Source organism: Meles meles, chromosome 15 (genome assembly GCF_922984935.1).
Source record: "Meles meles chromosome 15, mMelMel3.1 paternal haplotype, whole genome shotgun sequence".
Lineage (NCBI taxonomy): Eukaryota > Metazoa > Chordata > Mammalia > Carnivora > Mustelidae > Meles > Meles meles.
The window spans coordinates 64,528,842-64,552,258 of NC_060080.1; the positions used below are offsets into that span (position 1 = coordinate 64,528,842).

General features: G+C 37.3%; 1 protein-coding gene across 6 annotated transcripts in view; it reads right to left on the reverse strand.

Moving 5' to 3' along the window:
- Window positions 1–23,417, reverse strand: part of VRK2 (VRK serine/threonine kinase 2) — a 119,033-nt gene that overhangs the window by 35,571 nt on the left and 60,045 nt on the right. For all 6 annotated transcript variants that reach the window (XM_045979378.1, XM_045979377.1, XM_045979380.1 and 3 more), the window contains one exon: window positions 1,612–1,744. In XM_045979378.1, the coding sequence (XP_045835334.1) occupies window positions 1,612–1,744 (133 nt within the window). The remainder of the gene's footprint in view (window positions 1–1,611; window positions 1,745–23,417) is intronic.

The following is a 23,417-nucleotide window of genomic DNA, read 5'->3' on the forward strand; positions in this document are numbered from 1 at the left end:
ATTTCCAGTTATACTGCTATGAAAAAAGTATTTCTGGGTTTGTGCAAATTCTTCCATACTAATAAATCTGGCAAAAAATGAGGAACAAAATTCACTCGGAGTGAAAGAACTTTAAATTGAAAAAAATGTATCAGTAAGCATTCGACTCTTACATTTCTTAATTAAAGCTATGTCCCATTTATATCTTTAAATGCTCACTGACTCATTAACAATGTAAATGGTGAAAAATTATATAATATTACTAAATTTCTTGTGGTCATTACTTTTCTAACTATCTTATTCTTGAAAAAAAAAAAAAAAGTAGTGGTTCCCGTTACTCTGATCAGGAATATAAAGAGTAATTTCCACTTCAGAAAATTGAACCTATGATTCTTCCTGGAAGGAAGGTATGCAACTGACACACCTGTTTCACTTTTTCACTGGCTTACCTTACACTAGTGTGGGTTTTAACTGCTCTGGCAAATGATCAAGACCCCCCACATTACATGGCCGATGGTCCTTTTAATAGAAAAGGCAATAATATACAGTTGTTTGCACCGACTAAAACTCATCAGAAAGTATCAGTTTAGGGTAACAGTTCAACAGCCATTAACAAGTGCAAATGTGTAATTACCTTTTAGTGACACAGGGTCCTTTCAAAGCTGTTTTTAAATTATTTTTATGGTTTAGCATACTTGAATATACTTGTATAAATAAAGTTTACAAAGAATATAATTTTGAAAGGCAAACTTTTTCAATAATCACCATTTTTTTTACAAGCATAACATTAGAATTGACTTTTTGTCTTGCTGACAGAGCAACTAAGAAAGTACAGTTGCATTGACCATATTGATTGTGAACAAAGCAACCATCAGTGGGACTCTGCACCATATATTTTCAATATTGACCTCCTACTTCCTTTTCCATGGCTTTCTGGGTCGGCTATTGGATTTGGACTGCAGTGTAATAAACAGCTAAGGTTTAATTAATGGTAAATGAATACAAGACATAGGTTATGACTTTAACTAATTAGGGAATTGTTGAATTAAGTCTGCCTTGGAATGCAAGGCAGTACAATCAATATCCAATAAAAGGACTATGTATGTAATTTACCTGCAAATGTGTTTCCAATACCATCAAAGTGAGTTTAAATAAGTAAGATATATGAAAAGCGACTAGGAGAGATTTCCACAAGTTAACACTTTATAGTTTCAGAAGAGATTTCCTTATTGTTGAGAGATGGTATCTTCTAAAACTCTGATAAGGGCCAAGTGAAAAACGGGAATAATTCTTCCCATGTGCACCTTTACCAAATCTGTAATATTAGTGACAGCGTACAAATTCACTTGCTGACCTCCAAGTTTAACCTACACAAACTACTGATTTCCTGCCCCAAATCAGCATCAAGTTTTGCTTACTTGACACCCTGTTGCACCCTTCTCACTTTTCACAATCTCTGTCTCTTCCCTCTGGTAGAAGAAATATTCATTGACATACAGGAATTCACTACTTTCAATAAAAATCTTGGCAACGTTCTTACTCTTCAAACTGACTAGGCAAAGGTCATTTCATGGGCCCTATTACTCTTTAATCATTCTTCCGAAATAAAACTAAGAAAAAGAAGAAACCTACCTACTCCCTTGTGGGCATCCACGCTGGTAAACTCTAGTGTCCCGTTATGGCCTTTTCTAGGATTTTCCTGATACTGTTTGTGGTTCCCATTGGGACAATATCTGTAGCAAAGTCCATAATCTGCAAGATAAACCTGGAAGACATGAACAGAGAAATGAGTAATGCTTTTGTCCTCTGAAAATATAACCTTTATAATTAAGTCTTAAGAAACTGATAGGTTAAGAACAGCCTCAGATCTACATTTTATTAAACTAAATGGTGCCTCAGGATAAAATATATACAACTGGGGGCCATAACAACTAACTTTCCAGCTTAAATCCTTACTTCATCATGGGCATATCTTGTTTCTGAGTTGACTTAGATTTTAGTCCTTTTTATTTTACTCTAAATTCTCTTCCCTCTAGGTGGGCATCTAGACATCATAAACTACAATAGGTTGTTTGGTTTTTTTTTTCTTTTAAATCCATATTCATACAGCTTCCGAGGCCTGCCTTTTCTTGTAACCCCTCCCTTAAACATAAACATGTTTCAAGCAGGGAGGGGAGAGGAGAGCCAACAATCTAAAAATATAAACCTAATGTTATAGGGAACTCCATTAACAAGAAGTATAAAAACAGTAAATAGCCTATAAGAGGTAATGTCTTTTTAAAAAAACAAACAAACAAAAAAAACCACCACCATGTTGCCTGTATTTAAGATGGAACATCAATGCAGTACTTTTGGCCTTTCAGACCGATCCCTATCATCACTGTTATCTTGTAAGTCAGTCAGAATTGCAAGCCGGGTCTCCAAACAGAATATAGATTGTTAAAAGTCAGATGGCGATTCAAGTGAATTTTTCTCAGGTTACTTTTGGAGAGAGAAAGAAGGGGGGGAAGTGGTTTTACAGATACAGCATGCCCTGAATAGGGAACTGATAGGACGAGACACTCATCCTCATGTGTAGCCAGAGTAGTTCCCAACTACGTTACCGTGCTCCTTCCCAAAACGAAGCGGTTTAAAATTTGTGTGTTGTTTCACGTGTACTTCTTTAAAACAGGGGCCCGAGGCGACATTTCCCGACACAGCTTCAAGACAACAGAGGACCGCAATACAACCTGTGCTTTCAGTATAATGCCCGTCAAAAGACAATGTAGTATTGAATTTTAGCCTAAGTTCTTGGTTTTATGATAGCCAAAGAAGGAGACAATTTGACCTTCAAAATATAAACAGCAGAGAGTTTTCTTCATTTGATGGAGAATATAGCTTGCTAGAGTGTCTGGAAACATGGTATTTCAGCTTTCTCTCTCTCGCCCACGGACACTGTTTCTCAACATGGCCTCAGAAGTAACCGATCCCTCTGCCCTAAATAACTAGACCCCAGGATCAGATGTGTAACTGGTTGCTTGCTCTCACTATTTATCATGCACTCTATTTAGTTCAAGAACCAAACAGACTTCACTTTGCAAAGCAGATACCCTGCAAACATACATACTGGTAATTCAGCAAATGGAAACATTTTAAATACACTAGAGTAATTTACTACTATTTACTATAGGCGAACCATAAGAGACTCTTAACTCTAGGGAACAAACTGAGGGTTGCTGGAGGGGAGGTGGCTGGGGGATGGGGTAACTGGGTTACCTTAATTACATTAAGGGGGGCACTTAATGTAATGAGCACTGGGTGTTGTATGCAACCAATGAATCACTCAATTCTACCCCAGAAACTAATAGTACTCTACATGTTCACTAAATTGAATTGAAATTAAAAAAAAAAAAAAGACCTATCAAGAAGTTTTTCAGGTAGTCATTAGTCACAAAACAAACAAACAAACAAACAAACAAAAAACAGACCTAAAACTTATGGAGTGCCTAATATGCTTCAGGTAGCATGCTAAGAGGTTTATATTCACTGACCCTCCCAAAGATCCTGTAGGTAGGTACCGTCGCCTCCATTTTACTCCAGCACAAACTGAAGCCTAGTGAGAGTATTTGATTTGTGTAATAAAGTGGAGCGAGAGTCTGACACCAGAGTCTTCACTCTCAATCACTGTCAAAGGGACACTGCATGGACAAGCTACCCAGACAAGGAAGACTTTATTCACAGCTACTGAATGAGAGAGAGAGACTGCTGCAACTGGGTGGGGAGTTTGAACTCAACTCTGCTGAAACAAAAAATGGGCAAGTTTTAAAGTGCAGGGGGTGAGCTAGTGACCTAACTGCAGGAGGTTAAAGGAAGGCTGGTCAGTGTGACTAGGGCTGTCCATGTTGTTAATTGGTGTGTAGGTTCCGACCCTTTCTCAGAGTCAAGGGGATAAGGGCACAATCTTTCTTAATCACTACATTTTAAAGGGATGGCTCCCAGGTCCTTGAAAAAGACATTCCTGGTTACAAAATGGGCAAGAGGCTGGGAAGAGATTTCCATCTCAAACGCACAGAGAAAGAGCTTACAGTTTCATGTTTTCTAAGGTAAATGCTCTAAAAAAAAAAAAAAAAAAGGACAGGGTCCTATAATCCAAAGAAAATTACCTAAAGTTCAGTTAAGCTAAAGACAAGAAGGTAATAATATAATAAAGAAAACATATGCTAACCATTTGACTCAGAATACAGTAATTCATTTGAATAGTGCTGCAGTGGACCCGCGTTAAAGATGCCTCTTTGAGATAATGATTTCATTTCCTTTGGATATACACCCAGAAGTGGATTCTTGGATCATATGGTAGTTTTGTTTTTGATTTCTTGAAGAACCTCCATACTGTCTTCCACAGTGGCTGCACCAGTTTGCATTCCCGCCAACAGTGCACCAGGGTTCCCTTTGCTCCACATACTCCCCGATACTTGTTACCTCCTCTTTTTAATAATAGCCTAACTGGTGTGAGTTGATACCACACTGTGGTTTTGATTTGCATTTCTCTGATGATTTAGTTATGCTGAATACCTTTTTATATACCTGTTGGCCATTTGGATGTCTTCTTTGGAAAAGATGTCTATATAGGTCCTTTGCCCATTTTTTAATTGGGTTGTTTTGGTTCATTTTTGTTATTGAGTTGCAGGAGTTCTTTGCATATTTTGGATATACTCTCATTGGATATGTGATTTATGAAAGTTTTCTCCCATTCCATAATTGCCTATTTTGTTGATGATGTCCTTCACTATACAGAAGGTTTTTAATTTGATGTAGTCCCACTTGTTGATTTTTGCTTTAGTTGCCCTTACTTTTGGTAACAAATCCAAAGATCACTGGAAGACCAATGTCAAGGAGCTTCTCTCTGTTTTCTCCCAGAAGTTTTATGGTTTCAAATCTTATGTTCAAGTCTTTAATCCACTTGGAGTTAATTTTTGTGTATGGTGTAAGATATGGATGGGCCCACTTTCATTCTTTTCCATTAGCTGTCCCATTTTCCCAACACCATTTAAGAGATTATCTTTTCCCTACACATATATATTCTTATCAAAGATTAATTGACCATATATGCAAGAGTTTATTTCCAGAGTCTCTATCCCGTTGCATTGATCTATGTGTCTCTTCCTATGCTAATACCACACTGTTCTGATTACTGGAACTTTGTAACCCCGTTGGGGATCAGGAGGTGTAAGGCCTCCAACACTCTTCTTCCTTCACAGGATGACTATGGCAATTCAGGATCTTTTGTGATTCCAAACAATTTTTAGAATTATTTTTCTATTCCTGTGACAAAGGCCACTGGAAATTTGATAAGGACTAAATTGAGTCTATTGATTGCTTTGAATAGCATGGACCTTTTTACAATTTTAAGTCTTCCGACCCATCAGCATGGAATTTCCTTCTATTTATCTATGTCTTCTTCAGTTTTTTTTTCATTAGTGTTTTGTAGTTTTCAACACATAGTTCTTTCATGTTCTTGGTTAAATTTATTCCTAAATATTTTATTCTTTTTGATGTTAATATAAATGGGGTTATTTTAATTTCTCTTTCCAATAGCTCATTGCTAGTGTATAGAAATGCAACTGATCATTGTATCATGCAACATGATATTGTATCGTGCAACTTTACTGTATTCATTTATTAGTTCTAATAGCTTTTTGGTGGAGTCTAGGGTTTTCTCTATATAACAGCATGTCATCCACAGAGAAAATTTTACTGCTTCCCTTCCTATGTGGATGACTTTATTTTTCTTGCCTAATTGCTCTGGGTAGGACTTCTAGTATTATATTTGTTCACTACTATACTTGTTCTGTGGCCTAACATATGATCTATTCTAGAGAATGTTCCATGTGTGCTTGAGAAGAATGTGTATTCTGCTGCGGTTGGATGGGATGACTTGTATATGTCTGTTAGTCCCATCTGGTCTAACATGTAGTTTAAGCCCAATGTTTCCTCATTGATTTTCATCTGGATGTTCTATCCGTTGTTGAAAATGGGGTACTGGAGCCCCATATTATTGTAGTGTTGTCTGTAGGTGGAGTCTATAATCTGTTAATAAATGCTTTATATATTTGGTGCTCCAATACCGGGTGCATAATTATTGGTCTTAATAGAGAATTGCAGGCAGAATTCAAATAATCATGGAATGCTATCAAACAGTGGTAGAACAAACAAATATCTATCCCACCACACCCAATATAACCTCCCCTGTTTTTTTTAGTTTGTTTTTAATCTACTAGTGCAGCATATGGCTTAAAATATTTATATTCTATGAGAACTGGAAGAATTCTCTAATCAGTATTATAGATCTTGATGCACTAATGAAGAAATACAGGAGCGACTGCATTTGGTAAGTAGAGATTTTGGTATAAGCAAAGTCAATAATTTGTCCCAAGTAATCAAAATGTTGAGAAATTAATTTGATACAAATTAGGTCAAAGTGAGAATTTCTATGAAGATGCGGTAGTAGAAAAACACAGTCTAGAATGCTTTAAGAACAGTCCGAAGAAAGAAGAACAGGCTGGGAAATATTGTCAAACAAGATAAGGAAAGGAAGAAAATTTGTTGAGGTTCTACTTATGTGACAATCACTGGGCAAAGTACCTTTCACAAGTTATGCCATTAATTCCAGGCAACCTCCCAGCCAGAGAGTATGGGTCTCATTTACATATGAGGAAGCCAAACACCCCAGTAATTAAGTGCCTGTCTAAGTCAGTGCTAATAAAGGATGGAAGCAGGATTCAGTCCCATGCCAATATAACATCAAAGTCCATGTTTTTTCATATAGTATAGAATTTGGGGTTCTGTCCATTTCTGAAATTTTGTTGAAGTCAAAAATAAGTTTAAGCAGAACTTAATCCACAATAGGGTTTGCAGTCTAGGTCCTATTTTTGTGTGTCCTTGAGCTAAGAATGATTTTTACATTTTTATAGGATTATAAAAAAAAAAAAAGAAAAGAAAGAAAAAAAAGAATATGCAGCAGAGACCCATATGTGGCCCACAGAGCTCATAAAAGCCTAAAATATTTACTATCTGGCTCTTTACAGAAAAAGTTTGCCAACCTCTAATCTAAAATAAAACTTGCTTTCTAGTTAACTTTTTAAATATTATCTTTCTTTTTCCTGTGAAATAAAAAATACCTAGTTAATATTTTCCACTTGAAGTGTAAATATATATACTATCCCTAGTTTAAGACAAGCTTATAGGGGGAAACTGAAGAGAACCAAGATCAAGTAGGAAGTGATTATTTGCATTGTAATCATGCTAGACATAGAAAAATGTAAGTATCTAGCTCCCTAATGCATTTTAATTTTTTTTAAAGATATTATTTGTTTGAGAGAGAGAGAGAGCATCAACAGGGGTGAAGGACAGAGGAAGAGAGAAGCAGACTCCCCACTGAGCAGGGAGCCCAATGCAAAACTCAGTCCCACGACCTTGAGATCATGACCTCTGCCAAAGGCAGATGCTTAACCAACTGAGCCACCCAGGTGCCCCTCCCTAATGCATTTTTTAATAATTTTCTTTTTATATGACTTTCCTCAATTTAGTAATCATTTCCTTTTTCCATCAGGGGCAGCACCAAAATGAGGAAATAGAAGCAGAGAATCCAATTAGGAGAATATAACGATAGTCCAGACAAAGGGCAATGGGAGGGCGGACTAGCTCACTGGTGAAGGGAAGAAGGGAGACAAAGAAGAACCATGGTTCTTGGATAAGAGCACCAATGACAACTCTAAAAACGGTATGGCTGGCCAGTAAGTGAGGATTCAGTGTATAAAAAAGGAAACAGGTGGAAGAGGTGGTTTGGAAAGAAAATGATTTATTCATTTTTGTACCGAAAGCAAACTAGTTGATTGGTGACTAACCCCCTAACCCAACCAGTTTCTGGTTCTTTCAGTTTATGCAAGATTGAGTGACATGCTCATAGCTGATGGAAAAGGTAAGGACCTCTTCCCCGTCAAGAGTCAAATCTGCTGCCTTCCTGCTCCCCAAGCAACCAGGAATCCTAAGCACCAAGCAGCCACACTGGCTCAAATGGAAGCATTTCTCAACACTTGATGTGATGGACAGGAAATATGTCAGCTCGAGAAAGGATGCGAGGGGTTATGGAGCTGAGAGAGAAAAAAGCAAGACACAAGGTGAACAAATGTCACTGGCCAGTGGGATGTAACCACCCATTAAATCACATTACTACTTTACCTCCACTTTACAGACATTAGAGATGCATATTCAGTCCCCCAAAATGGGATTCACTCTTTAAGAACTTCCATTTTTGTCATACACTCTCATATCTTATTGTAATTTATACTATTTTATACAATTAAATCCTTTTTTTTTTAAAGATTTTATTTATTTATTGGACAGACAGATCACAAGTAGGCAGAGAGGCAGGCAGAGAGAGAGGGGGGAAGCAGGCTCCCTGCCAAGCAGAGAGCCCGAAGCGGGGCTCAATCCCAGCACCCTGGGATCGTGACCTGAGCCAAAGGCAGAGGCTTAACACACTGAGCCACCCAGGCGCCCCTAATTAATCCTTTTATTTAACACACCTTGTTGTATCAAGAAATGTATCTGTTAAGTTCTCATTATCAGAGGCTGGTGGAAATTATACTCTGGAGGGAGACAATCACTCTTCAGGACTTTTTTAAATGGAAATTTTGGAAAACTCTAGCAAGAATGTGCAGACTTACTCAGAAACTTTGAAGGCTCTTTAAAAGAAGCTAGTATTGGGGCACCTGGGTGGCTCAGTGGTTTAAGCCTCTGCCTTCAGCTCAGGTCATGATCTCAGGGTCCTGGGATCGAGCCCTGCATCGGGCTCTCTGCTCAGCGGGGAGCCTGCTTCCCCCTCTCTCTCTGCCTGCCTCTCTGCCTACTTGTGATCTTTCTCTCTGTCAAATAAATAAATAAATTCTTTAAAAAAAAAAAAGAAGCTAGTATTTATCTTATTGAATAAGGTATAGTATTTCCCCATTCTATCTACAAGATACTATAATGTGAAAATCTTCGCAAGAAACTAAATGGTTACTAATGAAAATCACTATATGTCAGAAGAGGAGCAAAGCATGCGATGTTTAAGCAGTACGTTTATGTTCACAAACACCCCTCACGTCTGTTAAAAACTTATTTGTAACCTCACAGATACTACTAAAAGCTGATATAAATCTGTGCTTTTTATTCTTTTATTTTATAGCATTTTTTGTTTTTCAACTTCCGTACCTTGTTTTGCCAGTAATGTTGCATTCCCGCTATACCATCTAGACAAAATGTGTGACTTTTAAAAGGTGCCAGCTTACTTTTCAAACATGATGCTTATTAGAATAAACATGAAGATATATTCTGTTAAAACTGCAATCTGACCTTATCTGAGCCGTAAAAAGGCTGCAATTTCTGTTTTGTGATGGGTGCAATATGCAGTTATTCTTAAGGAAAAAAAATCTGTTTTAGGTGCTGGAGGGTTTATTCCCCCCTCTTAGATCTCAAAACTACCTACTCGGTTTCAAATCTCAAGTTTTAACTTGTTTTCTTATATGTAATATTCATTGAGAGTAAGAGACTTAAAGATACATCTGTGGTTAACATATGAGGAAATGACAGAAGAGATGGGCTTCTTATCATGATGTCTTCAAGGCATCTACTGCTCGCTTGGGCTCAAGTCTATGGCTCCTTGAAATGATGCTGTAGATTCAAGGACCATAACAAAATACTGAGGTATTTAGCAGTATTCTAACTGATATTTGTGTTTTGAAACCATGACCTATTTTTCTATTCCAACCCAGTTCTTTTAGCAATATGTGAAAGCTTATTTGATCAAACAGGGCTATGACTTAATATGCTATCCAAACTTTTGGGGGAAATTCCCTCAATAGATCATATGCTAGCAATTGCTTCTTTACTAAAAATGCCTTTCACCCACAAAAGAAAACCTTTCCAATTATAGTCTCTTTCCAATCTGTCCTTCTGATACAAGTTCTCAAGAATTACATGAAAGAACCTACAATACCCTTGCTAATTTCCAACGTGGTATCACATAATTTGTGTCTGTCCTTAAACAAAATCAATAGGCAACGGGAGAGGATAATCTGAATTGCATCCAATTTATGGTCTTCCTTTTTGTCTAAATCAAATCTGAACTTGAGACTTTTCAGCATGTTGGTAAACATTCTCAGAGTTTGGTATATCTGTACATAGCAGATATTCACAAAATGTTAGCTGATAGAATTTGATGGCCATTGCTATAATCTTATAAACAGGTTCACCACGCGAAAGTTACATCTACATAAAACATAGATAACCAACATTCAAACTAGCTGTCCTGTTCCATATTAACTATACAGTTGACTGATTTCAGAGATGGCATTTGAGGTTTCCAGCACCGATGCCATTCGTACACACACAGTTTTATTTTTTTATTTTTTTTAAGATTTTATTTATTTGATAGAAATCACAACTAGGCAGAGAGGCAGACAGAGAGAGAGGAGGAAGCAGGCTCCCCACAGAGCAGAGAGCCCGATGCAGGGCTCGATCCCAGGACCCTGAGATCATGACCTGAGCTGAAGGCAGAGGCTTTAACCCACTGAGCCACCCAGGCGCCCCACACACAGTTTTTTAACAGCCCCTAGACAGGGGTACATCTTAACCCACCCAATTTATGCAGCTTAGTGAGTTGATTCAGAATCCAGAAATGCCATTTTCCCATACTAACGAACTAAAAAACAAACACACACACCCCCTGTATATATAGCCTTTTGTGAGACAGGATGCTCAAATATTCTTTGGTCACGTATGCATCCGGCCTTCAGAACTAGAAATGATATGACCAGCAGGCACTCAGTAGGCACTCAACAAGCCTGTATTGATTAGAGAAAAACACTAATTTTTCAACAGCATTTACTCTCTTGGGAACCCATTCTTGAGGATAGGTAATTTGCTAAATGGGCCATCCTATATTTACATTGCACATACACTCCTAAAATGTGAAATCTTTCCCTTATATAGAAAACGGACCCTGGATGTTCTGGTCCCTACAACTGGAGGGATGTCTATCATTAAACTACACATCTGGGGAGAATTACACTTACTAAACCCAACTCATTACCATCTTCTTAATATCTAACCAGAACATCATCATGTCTAAAGAATTCATGGAAAGCAAAGTAAGATATGTCGTAAGTATACTTATGTCATAAGTATTAAAATAATGAAATTATCATCTGGCTATTACGTACTGAGTGCTTACTATGTGCCACTCATTTGTCTAAGCCTTTCACATGTTTAAATCACTTCTTCTCCCTCTGTGAGGGAGATGCTATTATCCTTATTTTCAGATGTGGAAACAGAATCACAGGAAGGTGAAATGATATGGCAAAGGAAACAGCTAGTAAGAAGCAAAACCAGGGAGGTTTTTGGAGCTCACACCCTTAACAATTTTTATACTGAATCTCTATTGAAAGTTATGCAAATAGTTGCCATCTTTCTCCACTAAACCTTTGCTGGGATCAGGAGAAAGTAAACCACCCTTTTTTAATTTTTTTAGAAGATTTTATTTGAGAGGGAAAGGCCATAGAGAGAGAGGGAGAAGCAGGCCCCCGCTGAGCAGAAAGCCCGACATGGGGCTTGGTCCTGGGACTCCAAGATCATGACCTGAGCTGAAGGCAGATGCTTAACCTGACTGAGCCACCCAGATGCCCCACAACCTTTTTTTTTTTTTTTTTTTTAAATATCTTCTAATTCTGAACAAGGACATTTAGCTCCAGAATAAAGAGTTTATTATCATGAAAATCCCAACACACGTGGGCAAGAATTAACTGCCCAGAGATCCCATGTGTAAGAACAAATCTTGTTAGAAACACTAGCTGATCTGGCCCAGCCAGAGTGGCCCTAGGAACAATAAAAGAGGGTACTTTTCTCTCCCCCTTTTTTTTCCTTCCCCTATCCTGGTGCTCACATATGTCCAAAATACCTGGTATTCATGCTCAAGAGAATGTTCTGTTTCATATAACTTATATGTTTCATATAACATTCTCCTGAGGTTTTTATTAAAATTGTTTGGAAAATGTATTATCTCAACTTCCACGCAAAGATTTGTCTAGGTCCCTGTATTAGTTTTGCAGGGTTGCTGCTCTAACAAGGTACCACAAACTGGGTAGCTTAAATGATCACCGAAATGTATCATCTTCTAGTCCTTGAGGCTCCCAGCCTGCCCTCAAGATGTTCTCAGGGTTGGTCCCTGCTGAGCGCTGGGAGAGATGATCTGTTCATGCCTCTCTCCTAGCTTCTGGTGATCTCAGGTGCTCCAAGTCCGTAGAAGGCCTTCTTCTTGTCTCTTCGCTTGTCTTTCCTCTATTCATGTCTGGTCTATGTCCAAGTTTTCTTATTTATAACCTCAACTCTGCTAGATTCTGGCCTTCCCAAATGACCTCATCTTAACTCAAAAAGACCCTATTTCCAAATAAGGTCACTTTATAGAGACTGGGGGTTGGGACTTCAACATCCTTTGAGGGGACACAACGTAACCTATAGCACTTCTTATTTCTGTTTCTCTTCATGAACATGCTGGCAGACCTCTAGCCATTAAAAAAAAAAAAAATACCACTGGTGATGGCTATATAAAGTACTACTGATGTCTTGACATGGGATAGATCTCTCCCAATAGGAATTTAAGAAATGTACAAATGCCTTGGCTACGATATATGGCTCTACTATATCCAGCTCCTCTTGGTTGGCTTTATCTGTTACTACTGAGCACTGAATGGCTAATTAATCAATTCATTTATGCATTAACCTATTCAATTACTCATTGTTCACTCATCATTTATTTATTGAGTCCTTATTATATGCCCTGCTCTGTGCCAGCTGCTGGATACACATCAGTGAATAAAATACAATCCTGGTTTTCTCCAAGACTAGAGACTTGCTCTCCTGCTGGACATTAAACTGAGAGAAATCATGCTCACCTGGTTCTGTACCAGTAGTTTCCCAAGTCAAATTTGTAGCTCACAACCAGTTCTACCCAGGAAGTCAGGGGCTATGAGAGCTAAAAGGGATCAAAGAGATCACATGATCTGGGTAACTCAATTATAGAAAGGGAAGTTATAATAGAGAAGTCTTGGGCAATAAATAATTTTTAAAAAAGGAAAAAGGAGCTTAAGCACATAGATGTCTGGGTGGCTCAGTCGTTAAGCATCTGCCTTTAGCTCAGGTCATGATCCCGGGGTCCTGGAATCAAGCCCCGCATCGGGCTCCCTGCTCAGAGGGAAGCCTGCTTCTCCCTCTCCCACTCCCCCTGCTTGTGTTCCTTCTTACTCTCTCTCTCAAATAAATAAACAAATCTTAAAAAATAGAAAAAAGAGCTTAAGGGCAATTAGAATACAAATGTCTGTATTCCCATTTTTTTTTTTAAATTTTTTTATTTATTTATTTGACAGAGAGAGATCACAAGTAGGCAGAGAGGCAGGCAGAGAGAGTTAGAGGGAAGCAGGCTCCCTACCGAGCAGAGAGCCCGATGCGGGACTCGATCCCAGGACCCTGAGATCATGACCTGAGCCGAAGGCAGCGGCTTACACCACTGAGCCACCCCAGGCGCCCTGTATTCCCATTTTCTAATGAATGTTAGGATAATGGAGAAAGAAAGTAGAAGACATAAAACCGTACCTGACAATAAGGAGTGATGCTTTTGTTAAGTAAGAGCATGGAGATAATATGGTGTATTGTCCTTGTTTTTTGGAAATGCATACATAAATATTTAGATAAAATGTCATGATATATATAATTGTTTTAAAACATTTCAGCCAAAAAATACATAAAATTTCGAATGTTAATTTTTAAATCGAAGTCATGGGTATCGGGAGTTCTCTATTATTCAGTATGTTTCAAATTTTTTCAAAATAAAAGGTTAAAAAAAACTGTATCCTCCTAGAGGCACAATTATCTACTTTTCAGATTCTTACCCGTCTCAGAGTCCCAGCACTGGGAAATAAGCTTCACAAAATATTAATTTTAAATATGGAGACCATGGCTTCTAAATCATAATTATTATGCTGTTTTCTTCAATATTTTCCACTAATCATCACCTTCCAATAAGACTCTGGTAGCCTATATTCATATTATTGTCATTTGCATAGTATTTTGAAAAGAATTTTTCCTTTTTATATGGATCTAATCTGATTTAAAATCAGACATTTTAATATACACATGTTAAGAATAAATTTTGATAACAGAAACACCATTCACTACCAGATAACAGAGCTAAAATACATTTGATTACTTCAACAATTTTAAAGTAATTTAATAAATTGGAGTGCAATAAAACATAGCAGTATTAACACATTAAAGAATGGTAGATGGGAATAAAATTCGGAGCTGACTTTATTTTTATTTGACAAATCATACTAAAAGAATCCCCAAATAGTAAGTTTATAAAACTGATCTATGAGTAGAGATACATACAAGGTATTAAATCTGGAAATCATATTCATATGACAAATTGTATTGAGACAAAAAACTCAGTGGAAGTGTGTATTTAACAAACAATTCTATTAATATAAAACTCATAACATTTTAAAAGTTCAAATATCTAAAATCATAGGAATAAATTTCAAAGTCCCTTTGCTCAACTAAAAGTGTACATCAGAACCTCAGAAGGAAGAATGATGTACACATTACTGCATGTTATATGTGACTGTAAATACTACCACGTTATTTAATCTATAGTATAACCCTAACCCCGTGACACCACAATACTTTAAAGAAGCCTTACCAACGGTACTATCCAGTAATATTCTGGTATTATCAAGCTAAGACATATCATACTACTCCAAAGATAATGCAGTACAGAGGTATCATTGGGACTAAATTTTATATATAGTCAACAAAGGAAATGCTACCTCTAAAAATGGTACCATATATGTGCATATACCATGCAAAATTCTTATAAATACACATTCGCACTCCATCTTACAAGTAACTGTAACTGATAAATGGCTTATGTTAGAATTCCCTCTAGCAAACAGTGAATAAGCAGCTTTAATGATGCTTATGACCCTACCCTATGGATGAAAGTGAGCATTTTATCACCAGATACAGGTCAGGTACTTCAATTCCCGCTCCCAGATCATTAATTTTTTTCTAAATTTAAGCTTTTTAAGTTCCTTCACTATACAACAATAGGTGGACACTTCGGAAACATTATAAGAAACATTACCTTATGCAACGAGCACTAAGCATTCGGAAATACATTTTTAGAGAATCACAGAATTTTAGAGCTACCAGGAACTTCTGAAATCACGCAGTGTTTCATATTTTATCAACTGGAGAACTAAAGTCCTCACAGGTTAAAACATGCGCTGAAGGTTGCCATGCAGTTCAGGGTTGGGGCGGAGTCTAGAACCTCAGCTCCTGACTTTCAGTACAATACAAGTCTCTGTCGTCAAGTAAGTGTTTTAAAAATGATAGGTTTCCTAAGCCATACTTATCCCTCCATTTGCTGAGACACGGAACTATTTTCTCTACCTGTGGGGGCCTTTCTCTTTGACTTAGCAGGCAGCTTCGGGGCAGAAACACACGGAGCGTGGCGGGGTGAGGGATCTGAGCAATCAGGTCAGTTCTGGGCACTATGTGAGATCAAGACGGCCTTAACCTCCTGAGTCAATGAAGTATTTCTTAAAGGGTAATTACAAAAGCAACACTAACCTAGGTACTATGAGGAATACAAAAGAAGGCAGCAAAGTAAACCTATCTACAAAAGCCTCAAGGAGCCCATCCTAGTTCAGAACGTAAGACAACTGAGACTGAGGGCCTTTGCATTTAAAACATGTATTAGAAGCCAAAGAAAATTGGAAAAGGAAATCAGTATAAACCAGAATCATCCAGAAAGTCTTCATGTAAAAGCTGCTGTGTGAAAAAATGATGCGCTTCCATGAAAACGTGCTCAGTATCACTGGTCATCAGGGAAGTGCAAATCAAAACTATAATGAGGTATCACCTCACACCTGTCAGAATGGCTAAAATCAACAACACGGGAACAACAGGTGTTGGTTGAGGATGTGGGGAAAGAGGAATCCTCCTCCACTGCTGGTGGGAATGCAAGCTGGTGCAGCCACCCTGGAGAACGGTTAAGTATATTCCTCAAAAAGATACAAATTGAACTATCCTATGATCCAACAACTGCACTACTAGGTATTTACCCGAAGGATAGAAAAACACTAACTCAAAGGGATTCATGCACCCCAATGTTTATAGCAGCTGTAAGATGTGGTACAGACACACATGGCATGTTAGTCAGCCATCGGAAAGAATGACATCTTGCCATTTGCAACAACATGGATGGAACTAGAGGGTGTTATGCCAAGTGAAGTCAGTCAGTCAGAGAAAGACCAATATCACGTGATTTCACTCACATGTGGAATTTAAGAAACAAATGAGCAAAAGGATAAAAAAGAGAGAGAGAGAGGCAAACCAAAAAACAGACTCTTAACACTAGAGAACAAAATGATGGTTACCAGAGGGGAGGTGGATGGGGGAATAGGTGAAATAGGTGATGAGGATTAAGGAGGGCCCTTGCTGGGTGCCTGGGCGACTCAGTCGGTTAAGTGTCTGACTTGATTTTGGCTCAGATCGTGATCTCATGGTCATGCCCAGCATGAAACCTGCTTAAGAGTCTCTCTCTTCCCCTCCCCTAATCTCTCTCTCTCTCTCAAAAAAATACATAAATAAATAAAAAAATAAAAAATTTTAAAAAGCAAGTGCACTTCCTGTGATGAGTACCAGGAGATGTATGGAAGTACTGAATAAACCGTATTGTCCACTGGAAACTAGTATTACGCTCACTGTATGTTAACTAATTTAAATTAAATTTAAATTACATTTAATTTAATTTAAATATTGGGAGGGAGACAAACCATAAATGACTCAATCTCACAAAACAAACTGGCGGTTGCTGGGGGGAGGTGGGGTTGGGAGAGGGGGAGGGGGCTATGGACATTGGGGAGGGTATGTGCTATCGTGAGTGCTGTGAAGTGTGTAAACCTGGTGATTCACAGACCTGTACCCCTGGGGATAAAAATACATTATATGTTTATTAAAAAAAAAATTGGAAGGGGAGGCGAACCATAAGAGACTATGGACTCTTAAAAACAACCTGAGGGTTTTAAAGGGTCAGGGGTGGGAGGTTGGGGGAACAGGTGGTGGGTAATAGGGAGGGCACGTTTTGCATGGAGCACTGGGTGTTGTGCAAAAACAATGAATACTGTTACGCTGAAAAATAAATAAATTAAAATTTAAAAAAAAATTTAATTTAAATTTAAATTAAAAATTTTTTAAATGATGTGCATTTGATCAACAAAGTGGCCTTTACAGGTAAGAATATATGCACCTCTGAAACAGAAAAATAAAAAAAGGTGCACAAACTCTGATTTCAGTTAAACAGCCTCACCTTTCTTCACTAGTAACACGGGGAGATACAGCCAAGGGTGTGGTACTCAGGGGCAAAACCACCACTCGATAGCACTTCTAGTACGGCGTTATAAGTAATGAAATCAGAAAGGCACATTCGTTTTCCAAATACCATAACAACACCCAATAAGTCTAACTTTCCAGTAATCAACTGTGCAATTACCGTATCATATTTCAAAGTCAGTGCGGTTTCTAAACAGTAGTTAGAAAAACTATGTAGTCTAAGAGGATGTTACCTACTTATCTATCAGGGAAGCATAAATTTAGAAACATTATTTTACTTAAAGAATATAGCACAAGGGCACCTGGGTGGCTCAGTTGGTTAAGTGTGCCTGGAGCTCGGGTCATGGTCCCAGGGTCCTGGGATCAAGTGCCACACTGGGCTTCCTGCTTATCAGGGAGTCTGCTTCTTCCTCTCCCTTGCCCCTGTCCCTCGTGTCCACACACACACTCTCTCAGTTTCTTTTCTTTTCTTTTTTTTTTTTTAAGATTTTATTTATTTATTTGACAGAGAGACAGATCACAAGTAGGCAGAGAGGTAGGCAGAGAGAAAGAGGGAAGCTGGCTCCCTGCCGAGCAGAGAGCCTGATGCGGGACTCGATCCCAGGACCCTGAGACCATGACCTGAGCCGAAGGCAGAGGCTTTAACCCACTGAGCCAGCCAGGCACCCCTCTCTCTTGGTTTCAAATAAATAAATAAAATCTTTAAAAAACAACAAAAAAATAAAGAATATAGTATGTCTAGTACACAATAAATGTTCAAAATAGAGTTGAGATTGATTTACATTGTTTTTTCTGAAGATGTAAGCAGATTTTCTTAACATAATTTTAATTTTTGATTTAAAAGATTTTTTTAACCAAATCAATACACTCAATTCCTTTCTTCTTCTTCTACTGAATACAATATTACCATTGAAGCATTTTCTTTAGTCTTCTGTTTAAAACAGGTTTTTTAAAGAAATCTGACTAAAATGGAGATGTAAAGAAGTACAAAGAAATCATGGATTTTTTTTTAAATGAGACTTTTCCACAGATTTTTGTTCAACAAAAAATGATAAAGATGATGAAAGAAAGAAGGTAAATGGTGTACAGTTTGAGAGTTTGCAAAATTCCAAATTTGGAGAGTACGAGATGAGTTACCAAGAAATGGCCGAAATGCAATGAAGACATAAGGAAAAAGAAGACTAAAATAATCTACAATCTGTTTCAACTCTCAATGAGGTGACCTGTCTGACTATAGGTAAAAACAGTGATCCCAGTCTGAATAGTATTTGGAGAATTAAACACACACACATTAAAATGGAAATGGCCCAGAACATCAAGTGTGCCTCCCAAGGGCTATCCAGAACTTTACTCTGACTATCATCCCTGTCAGGACCCTTTCATTCCACCTTAACTAAGATGGCTCTTATTTCCACCCAACACCTTTTAGAGTCTATTTCCTACTTTTATCTCAGTCCTTGCAAGTCTAGTGCTTTGACAAAGGCTATATGAATTTCAACTTTTCTTGCCTTTTTCTTGCCAAATCATTCAACAATTATTTCCTCTCTACTCTTGAATCTCTTTTTCCATTTGTTTTTTCTCTTCATTAAGACACCTTACTGCTCAAGTCCCTTTCTCTATAATTTTAATTCAAAACACATATGAAAAGAGAAGTAATACTTAAAACTATAATCCAAGAAAACTTTTGGGAAATGAAAGGCCCTGAAAGGACCTGAAAGGTCTGCATATCAAAAGGGCCCACCACATATCTGGGAAAACCAATAAATGATGATCTACTCTAAACACAACCTGGTAAAACCATTAGACATTATTAACAAAGAAAAAAAAACCCCAAAGACAACAATGCAAAAAGGAAAATAACATACATTGGTAAGAGAATAAAATCAGCAGCAGACGTCTTAAAAGAAACATGCAAAACAAGGCAACAGATCAGCATTTTCAAGAAATTCAAGGACAGGGGCACCTGGGTAGCTCTGTGGGTTAGAGCCTCTGCCTTCGGCTCAGGTCATGATCCCAGGGTCCTGGGATTGAGCCCCACATCAGGCTCTCTGCTCAGTGGGGAGCCTGCTTCCCCTCCTCTCTCTCTGCCTGCCTCTCTGCCTACTTGTGATCTCTGTCTGTCAAATAAATAAATAAAATCTTAAAAAAAAAATTCAAGGACAAAAAGTGTGAACTAAATATTTTATATCCATCCAAGCTATCCTTCGTGTATCTAGGCTATTGAAAAAGTTTTAAACATGCAAGGGCACTTCTTGAGCAATCTATAAGATTAGTTTCATCCAATCTAAAGATGAGTGGGTAACTTTGGCAAAAAGACAGAAAGGTGAATATTTAATATATTTAACTATATCTAAGACCAAAACAAGGCTGGTGATAAATGAAGAATATACAAATAATACATGTCCTGATAACGGAAAGTAGAATGACTAAAAACTAAGGTGACAACATTAGAGGAAGATAAAATAAGCAATACTGAATTAGTAGCAGGTAGAAGTAAACAACTACCATGAAAGAAAGACAGCAGTAAAAGATTAAATACAGAAAAAAGGAGCAAAAAGAATCTTGAAAAAGCAGATACCAAGGCAATCACTACAACAAAAATATGAACTTTCATAGATAGTCGCCCCCCCCAAAAAAAGAAATCTTAAAGCATATAAGATCAAAGAAAACACATATGAAGTGCAGCAAATTTAAATAATGAATATTTACCAAGTAGCAGAGCAATGATCTTTATGAAACAAAAACTACAGGAGAACTTGATTCTGGCCCTTGAGGCCAAAAAACCCACACTAATAACAGATTTTTTTTTTTTTTTTAAGTAGGCTCCACACCCAGTATGGAGCCTAATGCAGGGCCCAAATAGGCATGGAATATGGACAAAAACTGTTCTCAGTCACCACTAAAAGCTTCAGTGAATTCTGAAGAGTAAAATTATAATAAACAATATCCTGATCATCTTGTCACAGGTCTAAAATTTAATAATGAAAAATTTTAAAAAGGTCCTTCTACATAAAAAATTAAAAATCTACTGGAAGAGATTATGCTGAGCAAAGTAAGTCAAGTAGAGAGAGTCAAGTATTATATGGTTTCACTTATTTGTGGAGCATAACAAAGAACATGGAGGACATGGGGATGGAGAGGAGAAGGAAGTTGAGGGAAATTGGAAGGGGAGATGAACCATGAGAGACTACGGACTCTGAAAAACAACCTGAGGGTTTTGAAGGGGCGGGGGGGGTGGGAGGTTGGGGAACCAGGTGGAGGGTAATAGGGAGGGCACGTATTGCATGGAGCACTGGGTGTGGTACAAAAACAATGAGTACTGTTACGCTGAAAATAAATAAATAAATTTTAAAAAATTCAAAAAAAAAATCTACTGAACAACTTTTTGGTGAAGAAAAAATAAAAACCTTCTAAAAAATAAAGATATTAAAAAACATAACATATTAAAATCTATGAGTACAACATAAAGTTGTGACCAGAGGAAAAATCACAGCCTTAAACACTAGCGAAGTAAAAAAAAAAAAAAAAAAAAATTAATGAAATAGATCAGAAACTGAGTACCAAAAGAAAGAACAAATGGATAAATTAAAAGAGCACAAGAAATGACATAATTAAGGCAAAATCAGAAATTCATGAGATAGATAAGGGAAAATATATCTCATTAATAAATCAGAATCCAGGTGTGTTGAAAAATAAACACTTTTATTAAGGCAGAAAAAAGGAAGCAAAAATAAAAAATAACTAGAAGAAAACAGCCACTGAAGTAGAAGAAATTTGAAAGTCACAAGAGGATACAACGCATAACACCACACAAATAAATTTGAAAAACCAGACAAAATGGTTAACTAATATAATTGACCCAAATAGAGATAAAAAGCTTAAACATTTCCATGGGAAAAAGTTGAGTTACAAGGAACTGCCTCACAGAAAAATAGCAGAACCAGATGGTTTCATATTCAAAAACCAAATGGTATCAATTTAAAGAAATAGTTCTGGAACATAGGAAATGAAGTAAAACTTCCAAATTCTTTTTATGAAACAGAATGTTGATACCTAAATCCGATAAAAATAGTACAGAAATAGGAAATTACAGACCAACCTCACTTATAAATACGTATATGAAATACTACATAAAGGATTAGTGAACATACTTCAACACCATATTAAGTAAATAATATATTATAACAAAGTGGGATTTACTCCTGGCAAGTAAGGTTAGTTCACTATTAAAAGCACAGCAATATATCACACCATATTAATTGATCTGAGAAAAATTGCGATTATTTCCATACATCCTAAACAAATCTTTAATAAAATTCAATTTCCATTCCATAAAAAGAAAAAATCCATTCAAGAACATAGGAGAGGTGCCTGAATGGCTCAGTTGGTTAAGTGTCTGCCTTCGGCTCAGGTCATAATCCTGGGGGTCCTGGGATTAGGCCCTATGTCAGGCTCCATGATCAGCAGGGAGTCTGCTTCTCCCTCTACCTCTACCCCTCTCCCTGGCTTGTGCGCTCTCTCTCTCTCTCTCTCTCAAATAAATAAAATCTTAAAAATAAAAGAACATAGGAATTGATGATTTCCCAAATATGACTATAAGGATGCGCACATATGTACACACTTACATACACACATGTACACGCACCTTAGTCCTAAAGCCAGCATCAATTTTAATGGGGTAAACTTCAGGAATTTCCACTAAGATCAGGAGGCGGTAAGGATAATCACTACCTTCACTACTATTTCCTGTGTACTGGGTGTACCAGCAATACAATTAGACAAAACAAGTCAGAGATATAAGAACTGGAAGAGAAAGACAATTGTATCTACTTGCATACGAAATGTTTCCTATGAGAACCCTAGAGAATTATTATTAAAGCAATTTCAAAGTCAGTAAATTAACAGGATATAAAGTGAATGCACAGAAATCAATAATGTTCATATACACAAATAGTAATCACTTAGAAGACAAAACAGTAGAGTAAAATAGCAGTGACAATAAGTGCAGCAACATTAACTGTAGGTGGGTGTCTACCTGGGTGGCTGAGTGGGTTAAGCCTCTGCCTTAGGCTCAAGTCATGGTCTCAGGATCCTGGGATCAAGCCCCATGTTGGACTCTGCTCAGCGGGGAGCCTGCTTCCCGCTCTCTCTCTGCCTACCTCTCCACCTACTTGTGGTCTCTCTGTCAAATAAAAAATAAAATCTTAAAAAAAAAATAATAGGGCACCTGGGTGGCTCAGTTGGTTAAGTGACTGCCTTCGGCTCAGGTCATGATCCTGGAATCCCAGGATCGAGTCGCACATCGGGCTCCCTGCTCAGCAGGTAGTCTGCTTCTCCTGCTGACCTCTCTCCTCTCGTGCTTTCTCTCTCTCATTCTCTCTCTCTAATAAATAAATAAAATCTTTAAAAAAATTAAAATAAAATAAAATAAAAAGAATAAATGTAGGAAGGAATAAGTGTAGCAAGAAATGTGAAAAAGTTAATGTGAGGAAAGAGCAAAAATACTCAAGAAGATAACAAATGTAAAACTGATGAAATACAAAAATACTCCTTGTTGTTGAACAACAACTTTACATCATAAAGATGCCCGGTCTTCCCAAGTTAGTTTAAAAATTTAACAAAATTCCAATAAAAATGCCAACAAGTACTTGTGAATGAAGCTAAACAAAAGAATATCGAAAAATGTGGATAGTTAAATTAATACTGAAAAAGAAAAGTTACAAGGCACTAAGCATCACCAGATATTAAAATTCATCACAGAGCCTCAGCAATTAATGCGCTAGTATAATTAGGAAACATAATGAGACCGAAAGGATTCAGTAGAAAGTATAGAAATGAACTCACGTATGTACGGAAGTTTAGTCTATGACAAAGGTGACATCTAATATCACTGGACCAAACTGTTTTTTTTTTTTTTTTTTTCAAAAGTGTTGGGAAAACTGGAAAATCATTTAGAAAATGATAAAATTGGG